At 55.5% G+C, this 26,955-nt stretch overlaps 1 protein-coding gene across 3 annotated transcripts; it reads right to left on the bottom strand.

Moving 5' to 3' along the window:
* Positions 1-1,531: 1,531 nt before the first annotated feature.
* LRSAM1 (leucine rich repeat and sterile alpha motif containing 1) lies at positions 1,532-26,955 on the bottom strand. Of its 3 annotated transcripts, none has more exons than XM_064727643.1 (25): positions 26,885-26,955; positions 23,549-23,719; positions 21,824-21,880; positions 20,397-20,441; positions 19,857-19,934; positions 19,209-19,277; positions 18,557-18,641; positions 17,328-17,449; positions 15,599-15,689; positions 14,611-14,741; positions 14,005-14,034; positions 13,306-13,428; positions 13,081-13,220; positions 12,515-12,559; positions 11,477-11,547; positions 10,633-10,732; positions 9,885-9,972; positions 9,194-9,268; positions 7,586-7,666; positions 5,408-5,503; positions 4,819-4,917; positions 3,699-3,830; positions 3,236-3,317; positions 2,934-3,073; positions 1,532-2,419 (listed from the first exon to the last, which is right to left on the bottom strand). In XM_064727643.1, exons 2-25 carry the CDS (start codon positions 23,618-23,620, stop codon positions 2,294-2,296), a joined length of 2,178 nt encoding a protein of 725 aa, XP_064583713.1. In that variant the 5' UTR covers positions 23,621-23,719; positions 26,885-26,955; the 3' UTR covers positions 1,532-2,293. The 3 variants fall into 3 exon arrangements, with proteins under 3 accessions (XP_064583713.1, XP_064583711.1, XP_064583712.1); XM_064727641.1 differs by lacking the exon at positions 26,885-26,955 and adding an exon at positions 26,557-26,755; XM_064727642.1 differs by lacking the exons at positions 7,586-7,666; positions 26,885-26,955 and adding an exon at positions 26,557-26,756.

Here is a 26,955-nt window from a genome sequence, read left to right as displayed (position 1 = left end):
ACCCCAGTACGCCTCGTAGCAGATGCCGCACTCCCGGCCGGGCTCGGGCCCCGCTGCCATCGCGCTCCGCGGGCCCGGCCCGGCCCCGCCGCTTTTGAAGGCGGGGGGCGGCGATGGCCGAGCCCGGGGAGGGCTGAGGGGCCGGGGCCACTGCCCCCCACTGAACTTCAGCCTGGCCCCAGGGTGCTCGGCGGGCGCTGGAGCGGCACCGGGAGCTGGGAACGCTCCTCCTCCACCGCAGAGCTGCTGCCCCTAAACACCTGCTGCTCTTTCCCTTTTCCCGTTCCAAATCCATTATGTTATTACCACCTCCCAAGCACGGATGCTATCGCTGTTAATGAACTTCAGGACCAGCTGAGCCCTGGGTGCAGCAGCTCTAGCACCCATTCCCCACCGGCCCTGGGGTCTGTTTGTCACCCGGTGCAGGAGGCGGCCCCGGCCACCGGCACCGCCACCTCGGGCCTACAGGAATGGACGGGGCTGCAACCCCCGACTGCCCGGCACTGCTGGGGCTGGCTGGGGCCGAAGGGAGCTTTTTAAATTATTATTTTACTTTTCCCCGCAGTCTCAGAAAGAGCCCGGAGTGCTGGGTATTGCTCCAGCTGTTCTGTCTGCCCCGTGGCTGAGCGGGGCTGTCCCTGCATTGGCCCTCGGGAAGCGCTGGCTCCTCTTCATTGTCCCCGAGCGGACCTTGAGCTCCTGTCACCCCCCGCCACCCCCGGCACGGCCCGGCGGCCACCGGGAGGGATGGAGGGAGCAGAGGGGACTGAGGGGGCGGCGGGATGGAGGGGGTGCTGCAGCCTCGCTGCTGCCGGCCGGCTGTCGGGGCAGCCCTCGGCACTCTCCTCCCTCTCCGGCCGGACCCGTGGGGTCCCCGTGTGGTCGCCGAGTGCCCCTGGGGAGAGGGCGCAGGGGGGGCTCCTTGCGGGGTTGGATCCTCTCTCCCTGCCCCTCCCTCAGGCCAGGGCTTGTGTCTCCCTCCTCCTCCCCGACCCCAGGGAATGCCGAGGGAGGGGGAGCCTGGAGGGGCGAGGGTGCTCCATGACCCTCCCTGCCCTCATTGGGCACCTCCTCCATCCCAGCCCCAGCCGCTCCTGGTGCAGCCCCTTGTCCTTCCCCAAGGACCTGCCTGCTCTGATGGGCAGCGGCAGCAAAACGTGCAAACAGAGGCTGGAAAAACAGCCCCAGGGTGTTCCCAAGGCACCAGCCCTGGTGCTGTGGCACGTCCCCAGGACACTGGTGGCACTGGGCACCTCCACGAGGCTACACACGTGTCCCACAGGGATGTTCTGCATGGGCAGCTCATGTGAGGCAAGCCAAGCGCAGGGTCCAAGGTCTCCCCTGTCTGGACATCCCTGGGGCAGCTCCACGATGAGCAACCCCCTGGGAGGAGGCCCAGAGGCTCAAATTCTTCTCTGACAAGAAGACGAGAAGGAGGAGGTGACACTGGGACAGCCGGGCATGGGGTGGTGGCCCTGTCCCTGCTCCAGCCACCCCCCCTGCAGAAGGAAAGAGTGAGCAAACACCCCCAGCAGAAACCAGCTGCGTTTAATGGCTGCTCCTGGGGAAGGCTGTGGTGGGACAAGGCTCGTGGCAGCATTTTTATATTTCAGGGTCAAGAGCCGAGGGCAGACAGGAATTGTTACTGATCACTGGCAATGGAGCAGTGCCCACCCCCCAATGCAGAGGCACCGTGGTCCTGAGCTGGGCACAGCCCCAGCCCTGGCCAGTGGCAGCAGCACTTTCTGCCCACCTGGTTTGTGGATGAGGGCCCCCCACGGGCTCCCTTGGCCAGGGCAGGTCCCTCCAGTCCCGGGGGTGTTGCAGGAACTCCTGGCTCTGCCTGCCTGAGGCTGCAGACCCAGACAGCTCCCGTGGGGCTCCAGAGCCGAAGCCCCAGACCTTTGGCATGACAGAGGTGCACGGCAGTGTGAGCACACCAGGAACAGCATGTCCTGACCGAATGATCCCACGGGAAACCCCCCCCCCCCTCCGTGCAGCACTGCTGGAAGCACTCCCCGTGTCCCTGCGAGCCCCCGGGGCCTTTCTGACAGCAAACGCCTCTGCCAGAGAGGAGGAGCCGCAGCTGCGCCCGGTTTGTCACCCAGGCACGGGGACGCGGGGCGGGCAGCAGGAAGGGATTCCCTGCAGGAGCCCCGGGGAGCTGCGAGGGGGATGCGGGGGCTCCCAGCGTGGGGAGGGCTCGGGCGGGGCAGTGCCGGCCGTGGGCTGTTCCAGGGACAGGAGCGGCAGCGGGAACAGCCCGGAGCGGGGCCGGGGCCCCCGGGCCGGCCTAGGCGCTGTGGAAGATGCGGACGCGCTGCGCGATGTCCTGGCGGCACAGCGGGCACGAGAGCAGCCGCTCGCAGCAGCCCTGGCAGCAGCAGACGTGGCCACAGGGCAGGAAAATCATCTGGGGCTGGGGGAGAGACACAGAGGGGACACGGAGAGTGCTGCTGGCCCTGAGCACCGCTCCCGGCACGGGGGGCAGAGCCCCACACCCCGATCTCCGTCCCCCCTGGGTGTGCGGGGCAGGGCTGCGCCCAGCAGGACACGATGGGACACGGGGCAGGACGCGATGGGACACGGGGAAGGACACCATAGGACACAGGGTAGGATGCAATGGGACACGGGGCAGGACACAGTGGGATACGGGGCGGGACACGGCGGGGCTGAGCAGAGCAGAGCAGCCCCGTGAGCGCTGCCCAGGCCCGGCGGGGGAGCTCAGCGAGCTCCTGCCCAAGCCCGCACGGAGCCCTGCCCTGTCCGTCCCTGCCCGTCTCTCCCCCATCCCCGCTGCGACGCCCAGCGCGGCCGTGCCCGGATCTGGCGGGATGAGCCCCGGGCATGCCAGGGCCGGGCAGAGCTGGGGCAGCGCTGGATCCCGCCCTCCCTCCGCGCCCCGCTCCATCCCGGGCGGTGCCGGCTCTCACCTCCCGCTCCATGCACACAACGCACTCCGACTGCCGCTCGTCCCCCGGCAGCGCTGGGGCCGTGGGGGCCGGGGGCTCCTCCAGGGGAGCGCTGGGCTCGGGGCCCGCCGGGGCCTCGCTCTCCTCTGCCCTCCGCAGCTCTGCAAGCACAGCCAGCTCAGTGCCCTGAGCGCTGCCATCGGCCCCGCAGCTCTCCTGCCCTCCTCACACACCCACAGCGGTGTCCGACCCACAGAGCTCCCTGCTCCGGGCTCAGGGACCTGCTGGGAGGGTAAAATGTGGCAAAAAACAACTGGGGGTACCTGGGATGGTCGTGGCCACAGCCAGGATCTCCCGAGCCCGCCTGAGGATGGCATGCTGCAGCCCAGCCTCTGTCACACCGAGCTGTGGGGAGAGAGGAGGGTGATGGCCCCAAAGGGACAGACAGCAGGCTGATGTCCCCAAGGGAACACTGAAAACTCCTGGGCATTGCTGGCAAGACATGGCCATGCCAAGGAAAGCCCCCTCTGCCAGGCACCAGGAATTCCCTGGTGCTATTTCTACTACAGAGCACCCGGAGGATGGTGGAAGAGGCAGCCAGGCTGCAGCTCACCCTGCAGGTCTCTGGGAGAGCCACTGCCCACAGGGACAGGCAGAGCAGCACAGGCACCTGTCCCTGTGGGGAGGTGACACAGCAGAGCAGCAGCCAGGCACAGCTGGACTCTGAGCAGGGGCAGGGACAATGCCAGCTGCTGCTGTCCCACACTGTGGCTCTCTGTCTCGTACCTTCTCCAGGTCACTGGCACTCATGGTGCCCAGCGTGTCCAGGGATATTCGGTGGTGAGCGAAGATGGGCACGTACTGCTCAGCAGAGAGCTCCAGCAGCAGGGCCACCAGCTGCTGCTCCAAACCCTTCTCCTGCAAAACAAGGAATGAGCTCCCAGATGTGCCCCTGGGGCCAGGCAGCAGCAGGGCTGGGGCTGTGCTCATCCCTGGCCTGCCCTGCTCCAGCTCTGCTGCATCCCAAACACAGCAAAGCCTGGAAGCCCAACAGTTGGAGCAGCTCTGACCCCAGGTGTTTTATGGGCACAGCTCAAACTGTTGAGGTCTGGGAATCACAGAATATCCTGAGCTGGAGGGACCCACCAGGATCATCAAATCCCCCTCCTGTCCCTGCCCAGCCCCCCTGGCAGCGCTGCCCAAAGGCTCCTGGAGCTCTGGCAGCCTCGGGGCCGTGCCCATTCCCTGGGCAGCCTGGGCAGTGCCAGCACCCTCTGGGGGCAGAGCCTTGCCCTGAGCTCCAGCCTGAGCTGCCCTGGCCCAGCCCCAGCCGTGCCCTGGCTCCTGTCCCTGGCCCAGAGCAGAGGTGGGAGCTCTGCCCTCACACATGGAACACCACCCTTGGCAATCCATGTCTGCAGCAGCCCCTGCTTTCCCAGCTCAGGCCAATCTGCAGCACAGGCTGAGCTCAGATCAGCTCCTTGTGCCCACCCTGAGGGGACCTGACCTGCACAAAGCCCTGGCTCAGGCCATGAGGGGCAGGAATGGGCAGGAGTTGCTGCACTCAGTCGTGTTTGAAGGGGAATTTGGGGAGCCAAGCAGAGCCCTTTGGGTGCTCAGCTGGAACAAGAAGCCCTGCCTGGAAGGTACTCAAGAGTTTTCTGTTCCTGACCAGCAGTCTGGGGCTGGGACAGCAGCTCCTGCTGGGAACAGCTGAGGTGTTGGCACCACAGGGACCTGGGCAGCTCCATCCCCTCCCCAGGCAGGAATGAGGGAGCTCAGAGCACCATGGGCAGCACTGGATCTGTGTGGGGGTCTGTGACCTGCTCCCAGCCTCAGCTCAGGGGCTCCTTGCTCCCCCCAGAGCAAAGCAGAGCCACAGTGGCAGCAGGAACAGCAGCAGCACCTGGAGCTTCAGGGACAGGGGCTTCTGGTTCAGCAGGCGCTGGTACTGGATCAGCCAATAGTTCTCCTGCTTGGTTTCACTCTTTGCTTCCATTTCCAGCTGAAAAACAAACTCAATTCATTCAGCACCCAAGGGAACACGGCCAGGGGGGTGCAGGGATGGGTGTGAGGAGGGAAGCCCAGCCTGGGCACTGCAGGGCCCAGCCAGAGCCCTGTGATGGGGTCAGACAGGATTTCTGCCTCCTGCAGGCTGGCCCCACTTGGACCCCACACGGGGCTGTGCATCTCCCTGCCCCCAGCCCTGTGGCCTGAGCTCCTGAGGCTCAGACCACAACTCCCATCCCTTGTGCTCATCCTGCTGCCCCCTCCCTTCCCAGCAGGGTCCCTGGGGGTGATGATGGTGCCCACGCTGCCCCAGGCAGTGCTGCTGTGCCCCAGGTTCATGTTACAACTCCCTGGGTTAAACTGGCTTCTGGACACGGACACAGCCCTGCTCTGCTCCCCTTCACTCCCACACTGAGCCATGGGCTCTCCCTGCAGCCAACCCAAATCCTTCCTCACCCACAGCTCTGCATGAGGGCCTTCATTACCAGGATTTGCTGCAGTTCCTCCTCCCTTTGCTTCTTCTCCTTGAGCAGCTGCTGCAGGAGGGAGCCGAGTGCCCGGCGCTGCTCCGTGACCGCCTCCTGCAAGGGGAGAGCTCTGGCAGCCCCAGCCCCACATTGCAGCCCCAGCCCCACACTGCAGCCCCAGCCCCACACTGCAGCCCCACACTGCTGTCCCACACTGCAGCCCCAGCCCCACATTGCAGCCCCAGCCCCACACTGCAGCCCCAGCCCCAGCCCCACACTGCAGCCCCAGCCCCACACTGCAGCCCCACACTGCAGCCCCAGCCCCACATTGCAGCCCCAGCCCCACACTGCTGTCCCCACTGCTCCCAGCAAAGCCCCTGCCAGCCCCACAGCAGCCCCTGTGGCTGTGCAATCCCTGTGCCCCACAGCTCAGATCCTCTCCAGCTGAAGCTGCTCCCTCAGCCCTGCACTGCTCTGTCAGCCCCAGCCCACCCTGGCTGCAGCTGCTCCTTCTTGCTCCATCAGGAGCTCAGCCAAAGGTATCCATGGTACCCCTCCTTAGAATCATGGAATCCCAGCCTGGTTTGGGTTGGAAGGGACCTTAAAGCCCATCCAGTGGCACCCCTGCCATGGCAGGGACACCTCCCACTGTCCCAGGCTGCTCCAAGCCCTGTCCAGCTGAGAAAAGACCACCTGAAAGCAGGTCTGGAGTCCTGCAGGTAACCAGGACAGTGAGGCCCCCTTGCCTTTGGGATGCTTCCTTCCCCTGGGGTCTCACCCCAAGCACACCAGGGCAAGGCCAGGCACCCCTGCAGCCACTCCCTGGCAGTGGAGAGGTAAGTGGCTCAGGAATGTCCCATCATGGCCCCTGTGCAGCTTCAGTCCCACCTCACCCATCTCTGAGCAGTGGCCATCAGCCACAAGGACAGAGGGACAAGGATTCTGTTACACCCTGAACTTTGGGGAAACCTTCATTGATCACAGAATCCCAAACTAGTTTGGTTGGAAGGGACCTTAAAATCCAGCTCACCCCATCCCCTACCACTGTCCCAGGGGGCTGCAAGGCCTGTCCAGCCTGGGATCAGCACAGGAACAAGGCTCCTGGATAACACAGGAGCAGCTGCCCCTCCCAGGCCAGCCCCACCTCCAGGGAGGGACAGGGACAAGAGATGACAGGAGGAGCTGCTCCAGCCCAGCAGGGACCCTGTGGGGGGCACAGCACCAAGGGCAGGGGGATCAGGCAGACCCAGGTGTTCAGGGCTCGTTGCTCAGCTCCTGGTGCAGAGCTCTGCTCCCTGCACTGCCCTGCAGCTCCTGTGCTCACACCTGGGCTGCCCTGCAGGAACTCTGGGTGGTGCCTCCAACAGCACAGAGGGACACAGAGGAGCTGAGTGAGTCCAGGCAGCACAACCCAAACCTGGCACCTGAAGGATCCAGGACAGGCACTGCTGCCTGGAGCCAGCACTTCCCACTGCTCTGTCACTGCCCTGGCTGTTTGTCACTAACTGTGACCTGACCTGGCTCATGCACGAAGAAAGACTGATGCAATCATCACAACAAATTTAAGCCAAGTGCTGAAGCTAAACTGCAACCTCATGTGTGACGCTGATGATGCCAAACCAAAAACAACACACAGAACTGCAATGCACAGCAGGCAGGTGGTTTTGGGATAGCCAACAACTGGATTGCAAAATCCTTCCCCAACCCACACACTGGAAGCTGCGATCCTATCAAGCTCCACTGGGTCGCTGCTGAGAAGCCGGGGTGTTTGGGATCCCACAATGATTCCACCCCCCAGCACACACTGGGAATGCCCACACTGCCAGGGACACACAGGGTCTGGTCCCCTAGGACATCTTGGGGTGTTTGGGACACACTGGATGGTCCCACACTGCCAGGACACACAGGGGTTGGTGTCACACATCCCCAGGACACACAGGGGTTGGTGTCCCACACCCCCAGGACACACAGGGGCTGGTGTCCCACACTGCCAGGACACACAGGGGTTGGTGTCCCACACCCCAGGACACACAGGGGTTGGTGTCCCACACCCCAGGACACACAGGGGTTGGTGTCCTGTGCAGAAGAACCTCCTGACTGAGCATAAACCCATCTGGAAAGTGCCAGGAGCAAGGGAAGCAGGTGGAGCAATCCCAGAGCAGGGAGGGTGGGGGGCAGCCCCAGAGCCCCACGTACCTGCAGTGTCTCTGTGTCCAGTTCTTGCCTCTTTACCTCCAGCTGTGTCAGCTGCAATAACTCTGTTTCTATTAATTTAATCTAAACAGAAGATGAAACATTTTTTACTGACATTTAAAATGACTTTGATTTCTGCTCTTTTTAAGTGAGGTCTGACTGGCAAGGGCAGCACTGCAGAGCACCCAGAGGTGCTGCTTGTGCCCTTTGGTGATGTGTGTGCTGAGGGTGCCTCTTCTTTTACCTGAGGAGCTGTGTCCCCCCACTCCAGCTGTCTCTCTACTCTGAACACTTCTGCTCAGGTCTGGAGCTCACACTGCAATCAGTTTGTGCAGCCAAACCTTTGGCAGCCACCCTGGAATGCAGAGCCAAGGCCCTCCCAGCTCAGACTCCTGGGACAGTTCTCTGCTTTCCAGGTGCTCCAGCAATCCCAGAACAACAGCTGCTCTTTCAGGTGGGACAACTGAGACACAGAGAGGTGAAGGTCCAGGGTCCCACAGCAAAGCCAAGATGAGAGCCCAGCTCACCCCTCTGCCAGGCCACCAACTGTCCCCAGGCCTGCTGCTCCTGCTGACCCCAGGGCTCTGCCCCTGCAGCACAGGGTGGGAGGGGTCCCAAGGGTGAAAGGTCCAGCCTTGGCATCAAGGAACAAACCCCCTTTGTCCACAGAGCAAGAGGGAGCAAAATGCAGGGCCCTTATGGTGAAGGCAGGCAATGATGGGAGCTGTCAGACAGGGCACAGGCTTCCAGCAGAGTTTGGTCACTGGGGCACTCAAAATATCCAAGCCCTCAAGTTTATCCACCAAATCCTGAACTGAGACTTTTCTTCTGTGCCAAATCAGGAGAGGGAAGATTCTGGAGCACTGTGTCAGAAACCAGCAACCCTCCTTCCTGCATCCACCACTGCTGCCTTCCCACCTTCCTGCATCATCCCCTGCCACTTTTCCATCATCCTGCATCATCCCCTGCCACTTTTCCACCATCCTGCATCATCCCCTGCCACTTTTCCATCATCCTGCATCATCCCCTGCCACTTTTCCACCATCCTGCATCATCCCCTGCCACTTTTCCACCATCCTGCATCATCCCCTGCCACTTTTCCACCATCCTGCATCATCCCCTGCCACTTTTCCATCATCCTGCATCATCCACCCCTACTTTCTCCACCAGCTCTTGCTCTTCCCCCCACCAACATCACTGCACCTCCTGTGGAATGGAGTGCAGAAAGGCATGGAGCTGAGAATGGGAAAGAAAAGGTGAACTGATGGCTCATGGTGCAGCTCTGATGTGCTGGATGGAGATGCAGTGGGCTCATGTGGAAGCAGCAGCCCTGCCAAGAACACAGCCTGAAGGAAATCTGAGGTGCAACTGCAGGTCACCCCCAGAGCAGTGCAGGTGACTGAAGGAGTGGCAATGCCACCACCTCCAGAATCCAAAACCTGCTTTGACACTGCCTCCCTCAGAGCTGGAGTGCAACCATCACTGTCCAGAGCTCTCCATGTCCTCAGACCCTGCTCTGTGCTCACAGCACTTTGTGCTTCCTCCCAGGCTCTCAGCAAACAGCAGCATGAGCTGAGGGGCTGATTGCTCTTTCCTCTGCTGCTGACTCACCTGGTTCCTGATCTGCCTGTGCATAAGATCCTTCTTCACCTGGAGAGCTTCAAAGGCAGTTTTCTGCATCTCAACCTGAGGGACAGGCAAAACCCTGCTTAGTGAGGTGGCTGGTGCAGCTGCTGATGGGCTCAGAAGCTGCTGCCTGGCAGAGACTCAGGTACAAGTCCCTGAGTGCTGCTTGCTCTGAGCAACAATGTCCTGAAACACAGCTGAGAGCCCAACAGGTGAAGCCCACCCTGGAGACACACAGAGAAATATTAATGTCATTCAAACATTCATGTGGAATGCTCTGTGTGAGCCCAGCTCTCCTTTTCAGCAGCACTGAGCAGCCAGGCTGTGCTGCAGGGCACAGCTGCCCAGCACTTCTCAGAACAAACTTTGAAAATGCTTGTCCCAAGTCCCACAGGAAACCTGCCAAAAGACAGGACTTCTGTCTCAAAATCCCCTCTTAATCACCGTGTCAGTTGTGCTTCTGTCCTTTCTGCAAATTTGCTGGCTAGACAAAAAATAATTTTTATTTCAACCACCCAAGTTAGTTTGTCAGAATAGCAGATATTTTCAAAGTTTAGCATGTAGTGTTAAATAAAATCACTTCTGCATGCAGCCCAGCCCAGCCCCTGCTGCTCCTGTGACCCACTCTGGATCCTGCTCTCCTCCATCCCCATGAGCAGTTTGCTCCTTTGCCTACCTGCTGCAAGATCTCACTGACAGCTTTGCTCTGATCCAGCTGCTGCCAAGCCAGGATCTGCTGGAACTTCTGATCCATCTCAGCCAGGCTGCAAAGAGATGGATGTGCCATGGGGCTAAAGCTGGGGCTGGGACTCAGAGGAAAAGCAGGAGGAGGAATTTCTTACTGAACAGGGGAAGTGGCACTGCACAGCTGAAGGCCACAAATTTAACACCTCCTTCCCTACACCCAAACCAAACCTGCACCACAGGCTCCTGTGGCCCTGCTGAGCAGGTCACAGGCTCACAAGGCTGGTTTTGGTCAGTGCCAGATGTTGCCAGATTAAAATTTCTCATCTTGTTGTAAACAGTGAGCCAGGATGCTCAGCAACACTCACAACACTGATGTACTGCTTATGCTCACACAGCACCCCTGAGGCAGCCTGGGAGGTGAGGGGAGCAGCTCTGGGCCACAATTTGGCACTGAAGTACCTCAGAAAACAGGAATACAACTGGTCTAACTCCATCTTCCATATTTAGCAGAATGCATAAGGCAAAATAAACAGTGCAAAAAAGTGACAGTTCCCCCAAAGTGTGATTAACATGCAAATTGTGGTGGTTAGAAGGTGGTTCATTTAAGGCAGTCTGATGGTTTAATTTGCACTGTCCTGGGCTGTTACAGCTGTCCTGCTGCATTCCAGGAGTTCCTGGTGTACTTATGGGAATGACATTGCTGAAAGAAAGGGATTTCACACAGACACCCCCTGCACCTGGAGCAGGCCTGGCTGACGAGGTCCTGCCGGCGAGACTCGGAGGTCGTTTGGAGGAGTTTGTTCTTGTAGGTCTCAGCCAGCATCTGCTGCATGGCAGCTGGGGACAGAGGGGACAGAGGGGCTGTCAGGGCCTGCCTGGCCTGGGTGTGCAGGGCAGGACTCACCCTCACTGCTGCTGCACTCACTGCAACCAACAGTGGCTCCTTTCTCACTGCTCTTCCCACCTCTCTGATCCCAGAGCACACCCACCCACCTGTGGCTCTTTATTGGGAAAAGAGCTGAGCAAACTCCACTCTGCCAGTGCCTGCACCTGTGCAGTGCTAAGAGAAGCCCAGTCCCTGCTGACCACCCCTGAGATCACAGAATCTGCTGGGAAGTAGGAAGGGACCCACAGGATCCCCCAGCCCAGCACCCCCAGCAGCCCCAGCCTGGGCACCCCTGGCAGCGCTGCCCAAAGGCTCCTGGAGCTCTGGCAGCCTCGGGGCCGTGCCCATTCCCTGGGCAGCCTGGGCAGTGCCAGCACCCTCTGGGGGCAGAGCCTTGCCCTGAGCTCCAGCCTGAGCTGCCCTGGCCCAGCCCCAGCCGTGCCCTGGCTCCTGTCCCTGGCCCAGAGCAGAGAGGGGTTGGGCTCTGCCAGTCCTGGGGGCACTTGAGGCTGTTTCCTCTTCTCTTGCCCCTCGTTCCCCAGGAGCAGAGCCTGACCCCCATTTGGATACACCCTTGTTTCATTCAGGGAGTTGTAGAGAATGAGAAAGTTCCCCCAGAGCCTCCTCCAGGCTGAGCCCCCTCAGCTGCTCCTGGTGCCCCAGCCCCCCTCTCCCAAAGCCCTGGCTGGACTCACAGGCCACTTCCCTCCTGCGCAGCTGCTCTGTCTCCTCCTGGGTTATTGCCATCAGCTGTTCCATCCTGATTCTGCCAACAAACAAAATTCAGCCACTCCTGCAAAAGATCCCTTTTCCTTTACCCACCCAGCTCAGAGCCTCAAGGCTGGGCAGGTTCACCCTGCTCAGGAAAGTTGGGCTTATCAGAGACACCAAAGCTTGGTGATTTTTTGGTGAAGAAAATCTAAGTTTTATGGGAGACAATATTTGCTCAAAACCACAGGGACAGTGGCTTTAGACAGGGAAATTGATTTTTCTGAGAGACAGAACATCAACACAACATGCACATGCTCTCCCCAAACAGTGCCAGGCCCTTCCCTGGCTCTCCTTTCTGCTGAGCTGGATGAGCCCAGAGCCCAAGGGAGCAGTGCCACTGCAGGCAGCAGCCTGGCCTCCCTCCCCAGCACCCCTGCCCTTGTTCCAGCACATTCCCCCCACCACTGACCAGGTCAGGAGCTGGTGTGGCTGGGGAACAGCCTGACAAACAACTGCATGATGTTCACCCAGTTTACTGGGCCACAGCACAGCTGGCTGAGGGGAGGGGGCAGCTCACAGGCAGGGCAGAGCTGGGGACAGTCACTTTTGGTGCAGAGTTAGCTCACAGTGTTGGCTCAATGGCAGATTTGCTTCCCACCTGCTCCTCCCAGCCTGAATACATTACTGGAACATCCTTATAAATGCCTTGCTTGCCAGCAGATGGAGGATCTCTGCTAGTCCTTGATATTGGAATAGAGTTTTGTTCCCAAACTCATTATTTAGGCCCATTCAGAGATGAAAAAGAGGTAAAATCACCCTGTGACTGGGTGTGCCAGACTGGGTAGGACCAGGCACTCTGAGTCCAGTGTTCCTGTCTCCAACAGTGACCAGAGCCAGCTGCAGGTATGAGAGGAACCTCACCTGGCCTAGGGTGGATCCAGACTGTGACTCTGACAGGAAGCTCCCAGCTCTCTTCCCAGCTTCTAACCCCTTTTCCAGACAAGTTTGTTTCAGAGACTCACCTCTCATTCTCCAAGGACTTCAAAATATCTGAACTTCGTTTTTGCCTTAAGGAAAAAAATAAAATATCTTCATCAAGCTGAGTAGAACATCCTGGTCCCCCAGAGGGCAGAATCACAGAGTCACAGAATCCTGACTCGGAAGGGACCCACAAGTACCATCCAACTCCAGGCCCTGCACAGGACAACCCCAACAATCCCCCCACGTGCCTGAGAGAAAACAACTTTGCTGTCATGCACAGCAGAGCAGCTTTCAGCAGGCTGGGCACCTCCCATCAGCACCAGCTCACATGGACACCCAGCAGACACAGACAGGGGCAACAACACTTCAAATCTGCACTTTCCATGAGGAATTCAAATTTCTTCCATAGCACTGCAAAATCCCAACATCACACATCTGTGAAACAGTTTTTATAAGCTGCAGATTCCATGTGCTTGAAATGGGTCTTTGGCAGTGCAGGAGCTCAGGCAGCTCCTCCAGACATCGATCCTGACCAGGTCCAAACCACTCAGAGATGAACTGAACTGCCCAAAACAACATGACAAAACAAAATCAGAGTAAGACCCACCTCTGGTTGTCCTCCAGCAGCTTCTGGATGCGGCTGGCAATGCCCTGCTCTGTGTCCTTCAGCTGCTGCAGCAGCTTCAGCCTCTCCTCCTCCAAACAGCGCTGGTGCCTCGACAGCCCCTGCTCCAGCCTCTGCTGCTCCTGCCCAGAGCAGGGAAACCAGGAGCAGGTGCTGGGCTTGGGGAAGGCACTGGGTGCCCTGGAAGGGCCTGCCCAGCACACCCACCTCTCTCACTGTCTGCAGGATCTCATCCTTGTGGCTGTTGAGCTGCTGCACCAGCAGGGCCTGCTCTCGCTGCCCCACGTTCAGGCGCCGCTCAAATTCCAGCTTCTCCTGAGTTTTTCTTTCCTGAGAGGAATCAGAAGAAAGATGAAGGACAGGAATCTCCTTCCCCAGCAAGAACATATCCTGGCAAAAAGGTAGAGCAAGGGACAGGAGTCCTTTGCAGAGAAGGGAAGCTAAATGGCAAACAGGAGGCTTGTCTAGGGGAGGGGAATGTTCTCTCCTCAAGAACCCAAAAAGTGGGAAGCAGAAGCTGCTGCTCCCTTCATAACAATCTCCAAACTCTTCCCTGTCATGGAGCTGAATTCCCTGGGCATTGACTGATACCGAACCAGGCAATATAAACACGGGCAGGGAAGCCCAAAATGCAGGCTGGGTTCAGCTCCCCATGGCACAGGACCCCCCAGTCTGAAGGAAGCAGCCAGCTCTGAGCAACTCGAGCAAAAATCACTGGGGAACAGCAAGGCAGGAGCTTCTGGCTGTTTCAAAGTGAGCCATGCACAGGGGAAGAGACAGAGACCAGGCAAACAAAAAGAACAAACTAAAAGTGCAGCCAGGTGAGGGGAATGAGAAGCAAAATAAAAAGATGGAAAACAAAAACCAGATGCTGCAGAAAAAGCAGTTATAGGAGTTGATCCTTACCTTCCTCTTCTCATAATCCAAGAATTTGTTCTGAAAAATAAGCAATATCAGCAGACATTTATTCCCAGAAGTACTTTTGTGTAGATATTATTATTCCACAGTACAGTCTCCCCATACTGAGTGAAGGTATCAACCAAAGGCACAGCAACACAAGCCCCAAGTCCAGTCCCTCAGGCTTCTCCAGGGGCACAGGCAGTGACTCTGCACTTGCCAAAGAGCACAGGAATCACCACAATTATTGGCCCAGCCTCCCCTTTCCCAGGCAGGGCTGAACATGTCTAGCACTTGGCTGGGAAGCACAAGGTTCTGCAGTTTGCTGTCCCCCCAAAAACACACTGCACACTCCATGTCCCCCTGTCACCCCTGTCCCTTGGCTCCATCACTGCTTTCTGGGATGGGGACAGCTCTTTGGGATGTGTCCTCAGGAGGAAGTGTGGTGACACCAGCCCAGCTGAGGAAGGATGAGCCACCCTTGCTACTCCCTCAATCCCAAAAGACACAGCTCATGGAGGGCAAGGTGATGAGGGATGATGAGCCAAGTGCTGTGAGATGCTTTGAGGGAGCACACAGACAAATCCCAAACTCTCTGGTGCAGGGGAGCCTCACCTGCCACTCACTCTCCTCCTCCAGGTACTTCTGCACTGTCCTGTCCACCCCATCCACGGAAGTTCCTCCTCCATCGCTCTCCGGCGTGGGGAGCAGGTGCTGGGAGGGAGGGGAGTATGCAATTCCACACTCTGCAAGGCACCAGACACAAAATAACAACATCTGAGGTTCAAAGACCTCCTTGGCACCGTGGCTGTGAGCTGGCTGCTGTGTGGGGCTGCTTCCAGCTGTGCCCACACACCAGGGAGTGCCTGGCAGGGCTCCTCCAGCTGGGGCTCATTTTGCATTTAATGATGGCAAAAGGATGATGGAGCTCTGGGGGGAGGTGGGGCCACTCCATCCCCACAAGCACAAGGATCTGCTCAGACACAAACACACCCTGCACACAGGTGCAGCTTGGTGACTTCTGCAGGGCTGCAGATGTTGCCCAGACCAAAATAAGTTCTGACTGTCTTGTTTTTTCAGGGAATATCTCAATGGCTGGCAAGGCATTTCCCCTGCATAAAACCTCCACCAAAACTCCCTGTCTGTATTAAACACAGTGGCTGCAAACTCCCAGAATATTATCTGTGAGTTTGAGTTCTCCATCTGTTTTCACCATTCTCCAAACAACCTGCAGGGCCCAGATCCTTCCTCAGAGAAAATGAGGGCACCTTGAGTGACTCCTGAGTGTCTCTCCTTGTCCCAAGACAGTGACAGCTGACAATGGCTAATCCTCCCACAGGAGAAAACCCAAATAACCACGGGAGGTGCACTGACCTCTTATGGCCACTGGGACAGCCTGACCCAGCCACTGTGATTGTTATCAAACCACTCTGCATGCCAGGGCTCAGGGAAGGACTCAGGGCAGGACTCCTGTGGTGCTGTTTGCCAACACAGGCAGTACCCAGGTGTGCAGGGCATCACCAACCACCCCAAGCAGAGCCCACACCATGTCTGTCCTCCAGAAATGCCATCTCTGGGCACAGCCCAGCTGCTCCTGCCTTACCTGTGCACAGGAACTGCTGGATGGCCTCTGTGCCTGCACTGCAGATCTCAGGGGGTGGGTAGGTCATGGCAGAGGCATCCAGGGTCAGAGTCTCCAAAACAGAACACACAGAGCTCCAGGTTATTCTGAGTCCAGCTGCAGTTTTCCTTGCAGCTCCCCAAAATCTTACTTCATGTTACCCTAAATCCTAACATAAATGTGGGGCTGTATTGAATCCTGTGGCAGTACCAGTCTCTGGTTTTTCTGGGTCTGGATTGAAGGCACTTGAGACAGGAGTTCATGTTGGGACTCAGGTGTTTATTATTTCTTACCAGCAAAACAGTCTCACTGCTGTGAGTTGGGCAGCTTTTCATTAGAAGGCACAAAATGGCCAACAATCTCTTGTTCCAAGGTCTTTTAAGACTAAACTATGCAATTAAGAACTGACACCTGGATTATTTCCCCTTTTAACCCAATCACTGATCCCACAGAGCCCACAATGCAGACTTTTCTGCCCAATTACAAAATGCCACCCAAACCCATGGAGAAGGAGGAATAAGAAGTAAGAAGGAGAAACCCAGGATGACACCCTGTGCCCTCCATCTTGCTCCCATCCACAACATACTAAAAATAAAAAAATCCAAATTTCTCACCAAGTGATACACCTACACTGCTCTCTATAATCTATTCACACTTTTGTGGATTCCAGTCTATCTTGAAGCCCAGGAAACTTTCTTTTGAATGAGAGTCAAGGTCAGTGCTCCCCTGGGGGTCAGGGCACCCCAGAGCAGACAGAGGAATATTCCCAGTGCCCTGGGTTTGCACAGAATCCCTGCTGGGTGTCTGGCACCTTTCAGAGGTGACTCCACTGCCCCTTATTTGGAAGTTTCTGAGCTGGCCATCCACTGAACATTCCCCTCATTCAAGCACTGGCATTTCATTTAGGTACCAGAGGTCAGAGCACTTCTCAGCTCAGACATTCCCTATCCATGTCAGGAGCTCAGCATGGAAATGTGGTGATACCAGGGCATGGAGAGGAATCCCATAAAGAAAGGGGAAGAGCCATTTGTTTTGTCCTAGTGTGGCCACCAAAGGACCCAATGCTGCCTTGTGCAGGGAAGGGCACAGCAGGAAGGCCTAGAAAGGAACCACCTTATCAAGCACAGGGGGCAAAGCTGTACAGATGCCTCAACTCAGGCTGTGCTCATGAGAACTGAAGCAAAATGTTGTGTGAGACAGGAGAGCATTTATTCACACCTTCCTGCTGGTGTCTGAGGCAGCCCTGCTGCCTCACACTTGCACCATTGAGTACTGACAGGTTTGGCAGCCAAAAGGCAACAGATCCATAAAAATCTTGCTGCTTTTCCCATTCTGAATGTGCACTTCAGAGAGCCATAAACACATGAAAGCTGATAACAAGTTGGAGATCTGCCAGGGTGACAGAAGCATGATTTGTGCTTTTAAAGACAGCCCTGGCAAGTAAAATCCAGGGGTTCACTCTCTGGGGATCGCTTTTGTCATGATTAAGTGACAAAATTATCAGAACTAAATGACAAAATTATCAGATTAAATAGTAAAAATGATCAGAAAAGACCAGAGCAGGTACATGGAAGTCATTGTGGACAGTGTGAACAGCCTGTTACAACTCCCTGCAATGCATGCTGCCCCGACCCTAAACATTCCCCTCGTGGCCTGGATTTACTCGCAGCTGAGGGAGGCAGGCAGGGAAGGGCCGGCCCCAGGGCGGTACCTGCAGGCTGCGGGCGTGGGCCAGCCCCCGGGGCAGCTCCTGCAGCTCGTTCCCGCTGACATCCAGAGCCCGCAGGCTCCGCAGGCCGCTCACGCTCCCGGGCAGCGCCCTCAGCTGGTTCCCTGCAGGGACAGACAGGCAGATAAACCATGGAACCACAGGATTCACAGAATCACTGGGTTGGAAGAGACCTTCAAGATCATCCAGTCCAACCCAGCCTCAACCCCTCAACTCAACCCTGGCACCCAGTGCCACATCCAGGCTTTGTTAAACACACCCAGGGATGGGGACTCCACCACCTCCCTGGGCAGCCATTCCACAACTTTATCACCCTCTCTGTAAAACACTTTTTCCTGATATCCAACCTGTATTTCCCTTGAGGCTGTGTGCTCTGGCTGTGTCAGTGCTGCTGCAGACAGAGCCCAGCCCCAGCTGAGCACAGGCCCCTTTCAGGAGCTGTGCAGTGATGGGGGCAGCCCTGAGTCTCCTTTTCCAGCCTTCCCAAACCAGAGGCCAAGCTCATCTGTTCCAGCACCAATCCATAACCACACACATGGGGCTGTGCCAGGTCACACAGGGACTCAAAGGATGGCACTGCCCACCAAGGGCAATTTGGGCTCCAGATCTCCTCCTCAGCTGAGCTCACTGCTGCAGGCTGCATCTGTGCTCTTTATCAGGTGAATATTTGTAACATGGGATGTTCTTCCCTTGTGAGATTGCACACCCCAGGTGCTGCAGACAGACAGACACACAGACAGACAGACAGGCAATGATCTGAGCTGCCCTTCCAAGCTCCTCACCCTCCACTGCCTTCCCTGTTTCAACAACAGCTCCACATAACTAAATCTCCTTTTTCTCTCAGATTTATGGCACTGCATATCTGGAGAATGTCCAGCAGTCTGGAAAAGAGGTGTGACCTTTGTGCTTGTGCAAACCTGTGGGGACACACAGGAGCCAGCTCTGGGGCTTGGGGGACCCAAATGTAATTCAGTTTATCAGGCTGAGTGCTCTGCTTGCTTTACTGGAGTGCTTGAGGCTGACACATTTTCTGCTTAGATCATTTCTCCTGCCTTGCCAACTATTTGAATTCAAACCTTCCTTGTGCTTCTTCTCAGCCCTCTGAGTGTAAACCATCTGGTGTTTGTCTTGATTGAAAGGAATAATTGCTAATGCAGCTCACCATGACCAGATAATAAATGTCCTTTGTCCAGAGCAATCCCATTCCATACCTTTCACATTGAGGACCTGGAGCTGTGCAAGGTCTCCTATAGATTGTGGAAGGCTTTTTAAAAGATTCCTTTCAAGGTTTAGGACCTAAGGTATTAACAGAAAAAATAATAAAAATATTCATCCAAGTCTCATGTCTTCTACACATCTGTGCTGCTGGGACTTTCAGACAACTTGAAATTGGTTGTAGATAGCACTTTCAGGGTTAAAAAAATGTATTTTCCATATAAATAAATATGGATATCCCATGGATAAGTGTGGATATCCCATGGATAAAGGGCATGCCAAGCTACCAGGGGCAGTGAGAAACTGCTCACCACCAACATCTGGTGCTGGATGCAGATGCAGGAACTGGGAATTGGAGTGTCCAGGGCAGCCCTCCCCAACTCCAGCTCTCAGCTAAAGCTGCCCCTGAGCAGAGAGACCCTGAGTGTGCCCTCAGACACTGCTCTGGGTTCTCAACATAACCACCCCAGGGAGAACAGCAAAACCTGAATGTCTGGGGAGATCAGCAGGACTCTGCTTGCTCAGAGCATCTGCCTGGCCATGGGAGCCACCTGGGCTGCACCAAGCTGGAGAACACAACCAAGCCTGGCTTCTCCTGCTCTTCTCTCCTTTTTTCCATGCCCTGTACAGACACCTCAAATCTTTTACCTGAAGAGCTGTCAGCTGACCAATATCAGCAGGAAGTGATGCCAGCTGGTTGTCATGCAGATCCAGAACCTGGAAAAGCAGATGATGTCACCAAACAGGGTTGGGAACAAAAGTCATGAATTATCTCACAATGAAAATTACTTTGCTTCCAATGAGGACTTTGAAAAGCAGCTCCAGTTTTGCAGGGGACATGGACACTTAATTCTTGGAGGTTTTTGGAAATTCAGGCATCAGTAACAAACAAGGGACAAGGGAGAGCAGTGACACTGAGGGAGCTGTTCCACAGAACTGGAGGAGCCAACTGGATAAATCATCCCCTTGGAACCAAGCTGGCAGCAGGAATTTCTGCAGGATCAATGAGCTGAACTGCTCCCACAGCAGTGCAGGGGGAGGGTGGGACAAGACCTGGAGCCCTCCCTCCCTCCTGAGGGGGAAACTGTGGGATTCTGAAGGGATAAATGAGGTGTGGGACTGATGGTGATGTGCCACAAAGCCCTCAGTGAGTGCTGTCTGCCAGCCTGGAGCTGAACCCAGAAAAGGCAGGAGTCAGCCTGGTACTGATCCCTGAGCCAGCCAGAGGGATTTACTTGGGCTGCTGTGCTTTAGTGCAGCTCAAATGAAGGAAAATAGGAAAAGAATCACAATTACCTTCACAGTTATGAGACTCAGGAGGCTGCAGGACTTTGGAACTAAGGATGTCAGATTATTGGTATGAATAATCAGCACCTGGGGAGGAAAAACCTCCTTGTCACATAAACATGGGACACCAGAAGAAGCAATTTTGTGGGGATTGAACTGGGGAGGCTGCACAAGAACTCAATATCTTATTCAGAATCATATAAAACACTGCAGTAGGAAATGGATTGTCAGAGAAGTCAAACATTTCACATGAGATCTAAACCAGAGCCCAGTTCCTCACATGAGAAATACCCTTAGATGGGCTAAGACAGGAACAACCACCTGCTCTTTCCTGGCAGAAATTAACTGTAAAAAACACAAACAGGATTGATCTGACTCAAAATGCTCTCTATTGTAGTATCACACAGGTGGACAAATCCCTGACAAGAAAATTCCTTCTGGACCACCCTAAAACAACCACACACAGTCATATCAAACATGACAACAACAGTTAAGCATATTAATAGAATTATTTAATCATTATTTAATAATTTCTGATTTAAACATTACCTTTTTTTGCAAGACCTTGCAAGTTGCAAAGGCCCCATAAGGAACCTAAAAAAAATAAACAAATAGTCATGTCAGACTTCTCTTTTAAGCAGTTCTACATTGTCCACCTGTAAGGTGTGAACAGTTTGACTGGAAATAAAAGTGATGCTTAAAATCATTGCCCTGTGATTTGGGCCCAGTATTTCCCAGGGAGTTTCCATTTAAGCAGCTCCCAGTGGCTCTCCAAGACACAACAGTGGCACAGAACAGGCTCAGGCAGGAGTTCAAGCCTTGTGTGATTTCATATTCATTGTGTAGATGAGTCAGGCAAAGGTTCAGCTTTCTCATCACAGAAATGCATTCTGTGCTTTGGCAGCCTCACAACCAGCCTGCAGTGTGCTGAGAGAGAGAGGGGAGCACCTGGCAGGACAGGGTGACCCTGGTGTGCCAGGAGAGGGACAGCAGACCAAGGAGGTGCCAGCTCAGCCCTGCCAGGCACAGCTGGGCACTGGGACCTTCCCTGCAGCACAGAAGCAGCAGCAGCCAGACCCCTGTCCATGGTTAATTGTAAAACCAAAGTGATGTCTCACTCTGTTTATTGAAACAACAATGAAAATGAGCAGCAAGACAGTTTTACCAGCTTAGCTGTGGCCCTGAGTGGGGCTGGCTGGGTGGATCCTCTGTCTGCCACACCCAGGCTGTCCCACACAGAGCTGCTGGTGGCTCCTGAGCTTGGAACAAAACACCCCAAAGTCTCAGCAAAGCCAGTTCACACTGCACAGCAGGCAGCTCTCCTCTCCAGGATGGTGTCACATCTCCACACTTTGCTTGGCAAGGGCATCCTGTATTCAGGATCAACATTTTGTAAAAAGTGAGATAGAAATGAGTTTCTGCCTGAGGAAAAGCTGTGTCTGGGTGCCTGGCACTCTGTCACTGCCTGCCCACACACCAGAAGATTGTTTCTCATTTAGTTGATTGCCATAAGAAGCCAAGCTGGGGTGAGACTTCCATCCTTAAATCCTTACCCAGCAGCTTGGAAGCAGGACTGGGATTCTCACTTACACAGGAAAACAACCATGGCTGGCAGACTGTGTAGCTCTAAGATTAGAAATACTCAACCTCTGGCAAACCAATTCCCTCAGGAGCAGCAAATTTAAGCCATGAGGTCCCAAACTGGGGTCAAACAAGGTGGAGGGTATGAGACCACTCTGCCCTTCTAAAGGATTCCCAGGAAATGGTGTTCAACCATGAGACAGGACAGGCAAACTCCCAGCAACCCAAAAAACAGGGAAGAAGCCCCCCAGAACTCAGGAGATAAAGGAAAAGGTGGACCAGCCACAATTTCTGTCTCAAGGCTCACAGGCATGACAGTAAGTCTGACAGCTGTTTCCAAGAAGCAGACAGAGAATCAGAGCTGTGAGTGAAGGCTGGAAGTGTAGAGGACAAACCTCTGAGAGCTCACATCTGGATATGTCAAGGGTGTCATCAGCACCAGCTTCTTTTGCCTGGAGAGGGAACAAACACATCCAGAGAGTCAGACCATGCACAAATCCAGCACCTCTTGCTGCACCTTGCCCAGAGTTTGTGGCTCCCATCCCTGGCAGTGCCCAAGGCCAGGCTGGGCAGGGCTGGGAGCAGCCTGGGACAGTGGGAGGTGTCCCTGCCATGGCAGGGGTGACACTGGATGGGCTTTAAGGTCCAATCCAAACCAGTCTGGGATTCTGTGGTTCTGTTCCAAAGTATTTTCCATGTTCAAATCAAGAACATCCAATGCAGCTGCTAACAGCAATGCACCTGGGCAGACACCACTCACCCATGTCCCCAAAGCCACATCTACACATCCCTGGGTCACTGCCAGGGATGGTGACACCACCACTGTCCTGGGCAGTCTGTTGCAATGTCTGAAAATGCTTTATTCAGGAAAAAAATGTCCCAATATCCACCCAGAGCCTCCCCTGGCCCAGCCTGAGCTGTTCCCTCTGCTCCTGTCCCTGTTCCCTGGAGCACAGCCCAACCCCTGGGTGTCCCCTCCTGTCAGGAGCTGTGCAGAGCCACAAGGGCCCCCTGAGCGTCCTCTGCTCCAACCTGAGCCCCTTCCCAGCTCCCTCAGCCCCTCCTCATCCCTTCCCCAGGAGATTCCCTGGGCCAGAGCACCCTGGTGAAATCCTACTCCAGGAAAACAAACAGCAATGTCTAATGAGTTAATCCTCAGAGTGACAGAAGATCAGAATAATGGGAAGCAAAAGAGAGGCACAAGGCAAGGCAGATGTGATGGGAAGTCACAGGTTCCCTTTAATGAAAAGCAAACTGGGAGATCTGTGAGGGCAAAGGGGCATGGAGGAGAAAGGGGAGCTGGGGTCCCACCTGCAGGCTGGCAGGAGGTGGGGTGGGGTGGGGGATACCCCATGGAACCACACAGAGAGGGGTGGAAGGGGCACCAAGGGGATGTGAGGGCGGGAGGGCAAAGGCAGAAATTCCCTGAGGTGAATTAGGAAGAAAACCTGCTACCTTAGTGGGATCAGGAACACAATTACTGCTCATGGAACGTGGTTACTGATCATGCAGGGATGCACCAAATCACACAGAGCCAGGATCAGGCAGGGAGAACAGAAATGACCCTGGCAGGCACATCTGGTACCCAAGCACCAGGCACAGAGGACAGAAATGACCCTTGTCACAGACATCTTTTATGAAATATCCTTTCCTTAGGATTTTTCCTCCTGAGAAGCTGGGAGACCTCAGGAACAAAATGTAAACAATGATTATCTGCTGCTGTGGAATGCAACAGGTGCATCTGGGATTGGTCTCATGTGGTTGTTTCTAATTAATGGCCAATCACAGTCAGCTGGCTCAGACAGAAAGTCCAAGACAGCTGCCTTTGTTACCATTCCTTCCTATTCTATCTTTAGCCAGCCTTCTGATGAAATCCTTTATTTTATTCTTTTAGTATAGTTTTAATATAATATATATAATAAAATAATAAATCAAGCCTTCTGAAACATGGAGTCAGATCCTCATCTCTTCCCTCATCCTCAGACCCCTGTGAACACTGTCACAGACCCTGGCAGTGCTGAGCAGGCACAGGGGACAGAAATGACCCTGGCAGGGCTTACCAGGTACATCTGGTACCCAAGGCCCAGGCTCAGGACAGAAATGACCCTGGCAGGGCTTACCAGGCACATTTGGTACTCGAGGCGTTTCCGAGCATCTTCGCTGGGTTTCTTCTTCCTGGAGAACAGAGGCATCTTCAGCCCTGCCCAGGGGCACAGGTGGTCACTGCAGAGAAAGGCTGAGGGATCCTGGGCTCTCTGCTTGCTGGGGAGCCTGGGCTGCACAACTGGGACCTAATGAGTTGGGGGGAAAATAAAAAGAAAATAATTGTGTCAGTGAAGGTCTTTGTTTAGTTGGACAGGCAGTTCCAGCCCAGGGAAGTACAAACGTGAGGGACTCAATCCCTGCTGTGGTCTGAGAGGGGTTGGTTGTCTGGGTCAGCCCTGGGATAGGCACAGAAAGGTTGCTGAGGGATCAGAGAAATGCAGGGTCTACTCCAGGAATTAAAAATTTAAAAAGCTGTATCAAGAAATCAAGTACCAAGGATAAAACCCAAATTATTTAAACACGAAGTCAATTCTGGCACAATAACAAAGAACTGAGAGCAAGGATTCCAGGGAGGAGAAGTTGAGAGAGGAAAGGGGCAGGAAGATGCCAAAAGGGGGAATCAGGAGCGCAGGTGGCTGAGGGAACAGACACCAGGCAGCTCTGGGACAGGCTCTGACCCAGCAGTGGGGTAAAGGAGCTGCTGGCAGAGTTTGAGGGAAAGGCAGAAAGCTGTGGCTGGACAGGGAATGGGCAGAGCAGCTGGGAAGGAGGTGGCACCAGTGGGGATGCTGGAAAAGAGTTGGGGCAATGAAATCAAGGAGAAAAAGGGTTTTATTTTCTATTTATTGTGGCTGCACAGGACCAGGGGGCACAAATGGGCAAAGCACAAAGAGCCTGAGCTGGGGCTGCAGCTGAAAGGGGCTCCCAGAGGGACCTGGCTGGGAGCGAGCCCTGAACAGGGAGAAACACTTTAAACACTTTCAGTGACTTTTTAAACACTTAAAATCCCTAAGCAACTAAAACCCAGCACAGAAGAGGCACTGCTTCACCAGTGGGGCACAGCTCAGGGCTCAGTGGAGTCAGTGCTGCACACAAAGTGCTGCTGCTCTGCCAGCTGTGGCTCTGCCAGCTGCCCCCAAAGGCTCCTGGGGAGCAGCTCCTCACAGCACCCAGCCAGGGAGGTGCCCTGAGCAGGGAGAGCTCTGCCAAAACCTCTGTAAAACCTTTACAGAGAGAGATCCTCGCTGAAAAAGTAAAATAATTCAGTGTAATTTATCCCTCTTCCTTTCCCTGCAGGAACAAGGAGACAGAGACACCCTGAGTCACTGTCCTGCTGTCCCAGCCCTCACTGGCACAGCCATGGGCCACAGCAAACCCATCTCCAGCACTTCTGTGGCTCCTTCCCTTCCATCCCAATTTCTGCCTCTCTAACCAGCTCAGATGACTGAAATGCTGCTCAGAGCCAGCTCCCAGGAGAACTCAGAGCACTGAGCAGGAAGGGAAGCTGGCTGGCAGGGAAATGCAGGGCAGAGCCAAGGGCAACACACCAGAGGCACCAACAAAATTATTCCAAGATGAAAAAGCAGAAGGCAAAGGTGCCTGCAAAAGAATATCCTTGAATTGGTGACCATGTTCAACCCTGCTGAGCATTTCTGCATGTCCCTGTCCCACCTCACCCTTCCCCATTCCAGCCAGACCTCACTGGTCATGAAGACAGTGGGAAATCTTCAGTTTTCACCCAAGAAAATGGATAAAGACATGAGAGGCAGACAAGGAACAGGAAAAGAATCATACTGGGGTCACAAGATGAAGGATCAGAGATTGTTACATGGATTGACCAGCTCTCAAAAGTGGAAATTTGCTTTAGTGAAGACACATCAAACTCAGCAGCCAGGAGTGAAAAAAGCCCTGGGCATGTGATTTTTAATAATAATGTGATTTTTATTTATTAAATTACTGAAAGAACTGCCTGGAAGTGCCCAGGCCAGCACCCAACCTGCAGGCAGTGAGCACCCACAAACACCAAACCCTGATCCCTGCAGGCAGTGAGCACCCATAAACACCAAATCCTGATCCCTGTAAGCAGTGAGCACCCAGGAACACCAAATCCTGATCCCTGTAAGCAGTGAGCACCCACAGACACCAAACCCTGATCCCTGCAGGCAGTGAGCACCCAGGGACACCAAACCCTGATCCCTGCAGGCAGTGAGCACCCACGGACACCAAACCCTGATCCCTGTAAGCAGTGAGCACCCACAAACACCAAATCCTGATCCCTGCAGGCAGTGAGCACCCACAGACACCAAACCCTGATCCCTGCAGGCAGTGAGCACCCAGGAACACCAAACCCTGATCCCACTGCTCTGCCTGAGGAGCAGCCACACGCTCAGGAAGGACACAGAATGTTTTCTGGGTGTTTCCCAGTCTGCAGCTGTTGGGGTGATGACAGCAAAATAAAACCAAACGTTTCATTTTACTAACAAATGTAATTCAAACACAGCAACACAGCTCTGGAAGAAACCCCAATTTTCAAAAACTTCTGGACTCCATAAACCCATCTGGGCACTGTAGTGAGACAAGGTGAGGGTGTGGAAAGAAGAGATGTTTTATTTGGTTTGGGAAAACACACTCAGGAGCACAGTGAGGCAGCAGTGAGCCAGTGTATGGGTCTGGGTGGCTCCTGGAGATGCTGCTGGTCCTGGGGGACAGAGGTGTCACCAGGCAGGCACAGGGACAGCGGTGTCACCAGCAGGCACAGGCTGCTCTGGCTGTCTCAGGGTGTCACCAGGCAGGCACAGGGACAGCGGTGTCACCAGGCAGGCACAGGCTGCTCTGGCTGTGTGACAGAGGTGTCACCAGGCAGGCACAGGCTGCTCTGGCTGTCTCAGGGTGTCACCAGGCAGCCCTGGAACAGACCCAGAGGAGGCAGCAGCCGAGCTGCAGCTCTGGAGCTCGCTGTCCTGCATCGTTTGCTCTCTGTGCTGGAGCTGCCAGCCCTGCCGCAGCCTGAGCCTGCCCTGGAACAAATCTCCACTCGTTTTCACCAGCCCAGCTCTGTCTCTCAGCCCTTCCTTTCCCTCACCATCACTATTCTTCTCTTCTCTCTCTGCGGCTCCCCCTCCCAGGCTCACACATCTTCCAAGCTCCTCGTCTTCTTTACCCTTCCCTCATCCAGAACAGCGCCGTTCCGTGCCCGAGGGCTCAGAGCCTCGGAAGGATGAAGGACTGAGCCGGGATTGTGGCTCGCAGCCCTCGGGCACCGACACCTGAGGAGAGCAGGGCAGTGAGCGCGGGCAGCGCCTGTTCCAGAGCCTTCCGAGGGGCACTCCCGAGGCGCGGTGCCCGGCGCCGGCCGGCGCAGCCCCAGTGTCCCACAGCAGGTCCCCCCGGCCCGGCCCAGCCCCGCTCACCGCTCGGTGCCGCCATCGCCGCCTCAGCGCCGGCTCAGGTGATCAGCGGCACCGCCCATAGCGCTCCGTCC

This window comes from Zonotrichia leucophrys, chromosome 17, assembly GCF_028769735.1.
Source record: "Zonotrichia leucophrys gambelii isolate GWCS_2022_RI chromosome 17, RI_Zleu_2.0, whole genome shotgun sequence".
NCBI classification, from domain to species: domain Eukaryota; kingdom Metazoa; phylum Chordata; class Aves; order Passeriformes; family Passerellidae; genus Zonotrichia; species Zonotrichia leucophrys.
This window is presented reverse-complemented; position numbering and strand designations above follow the sequence as displayed.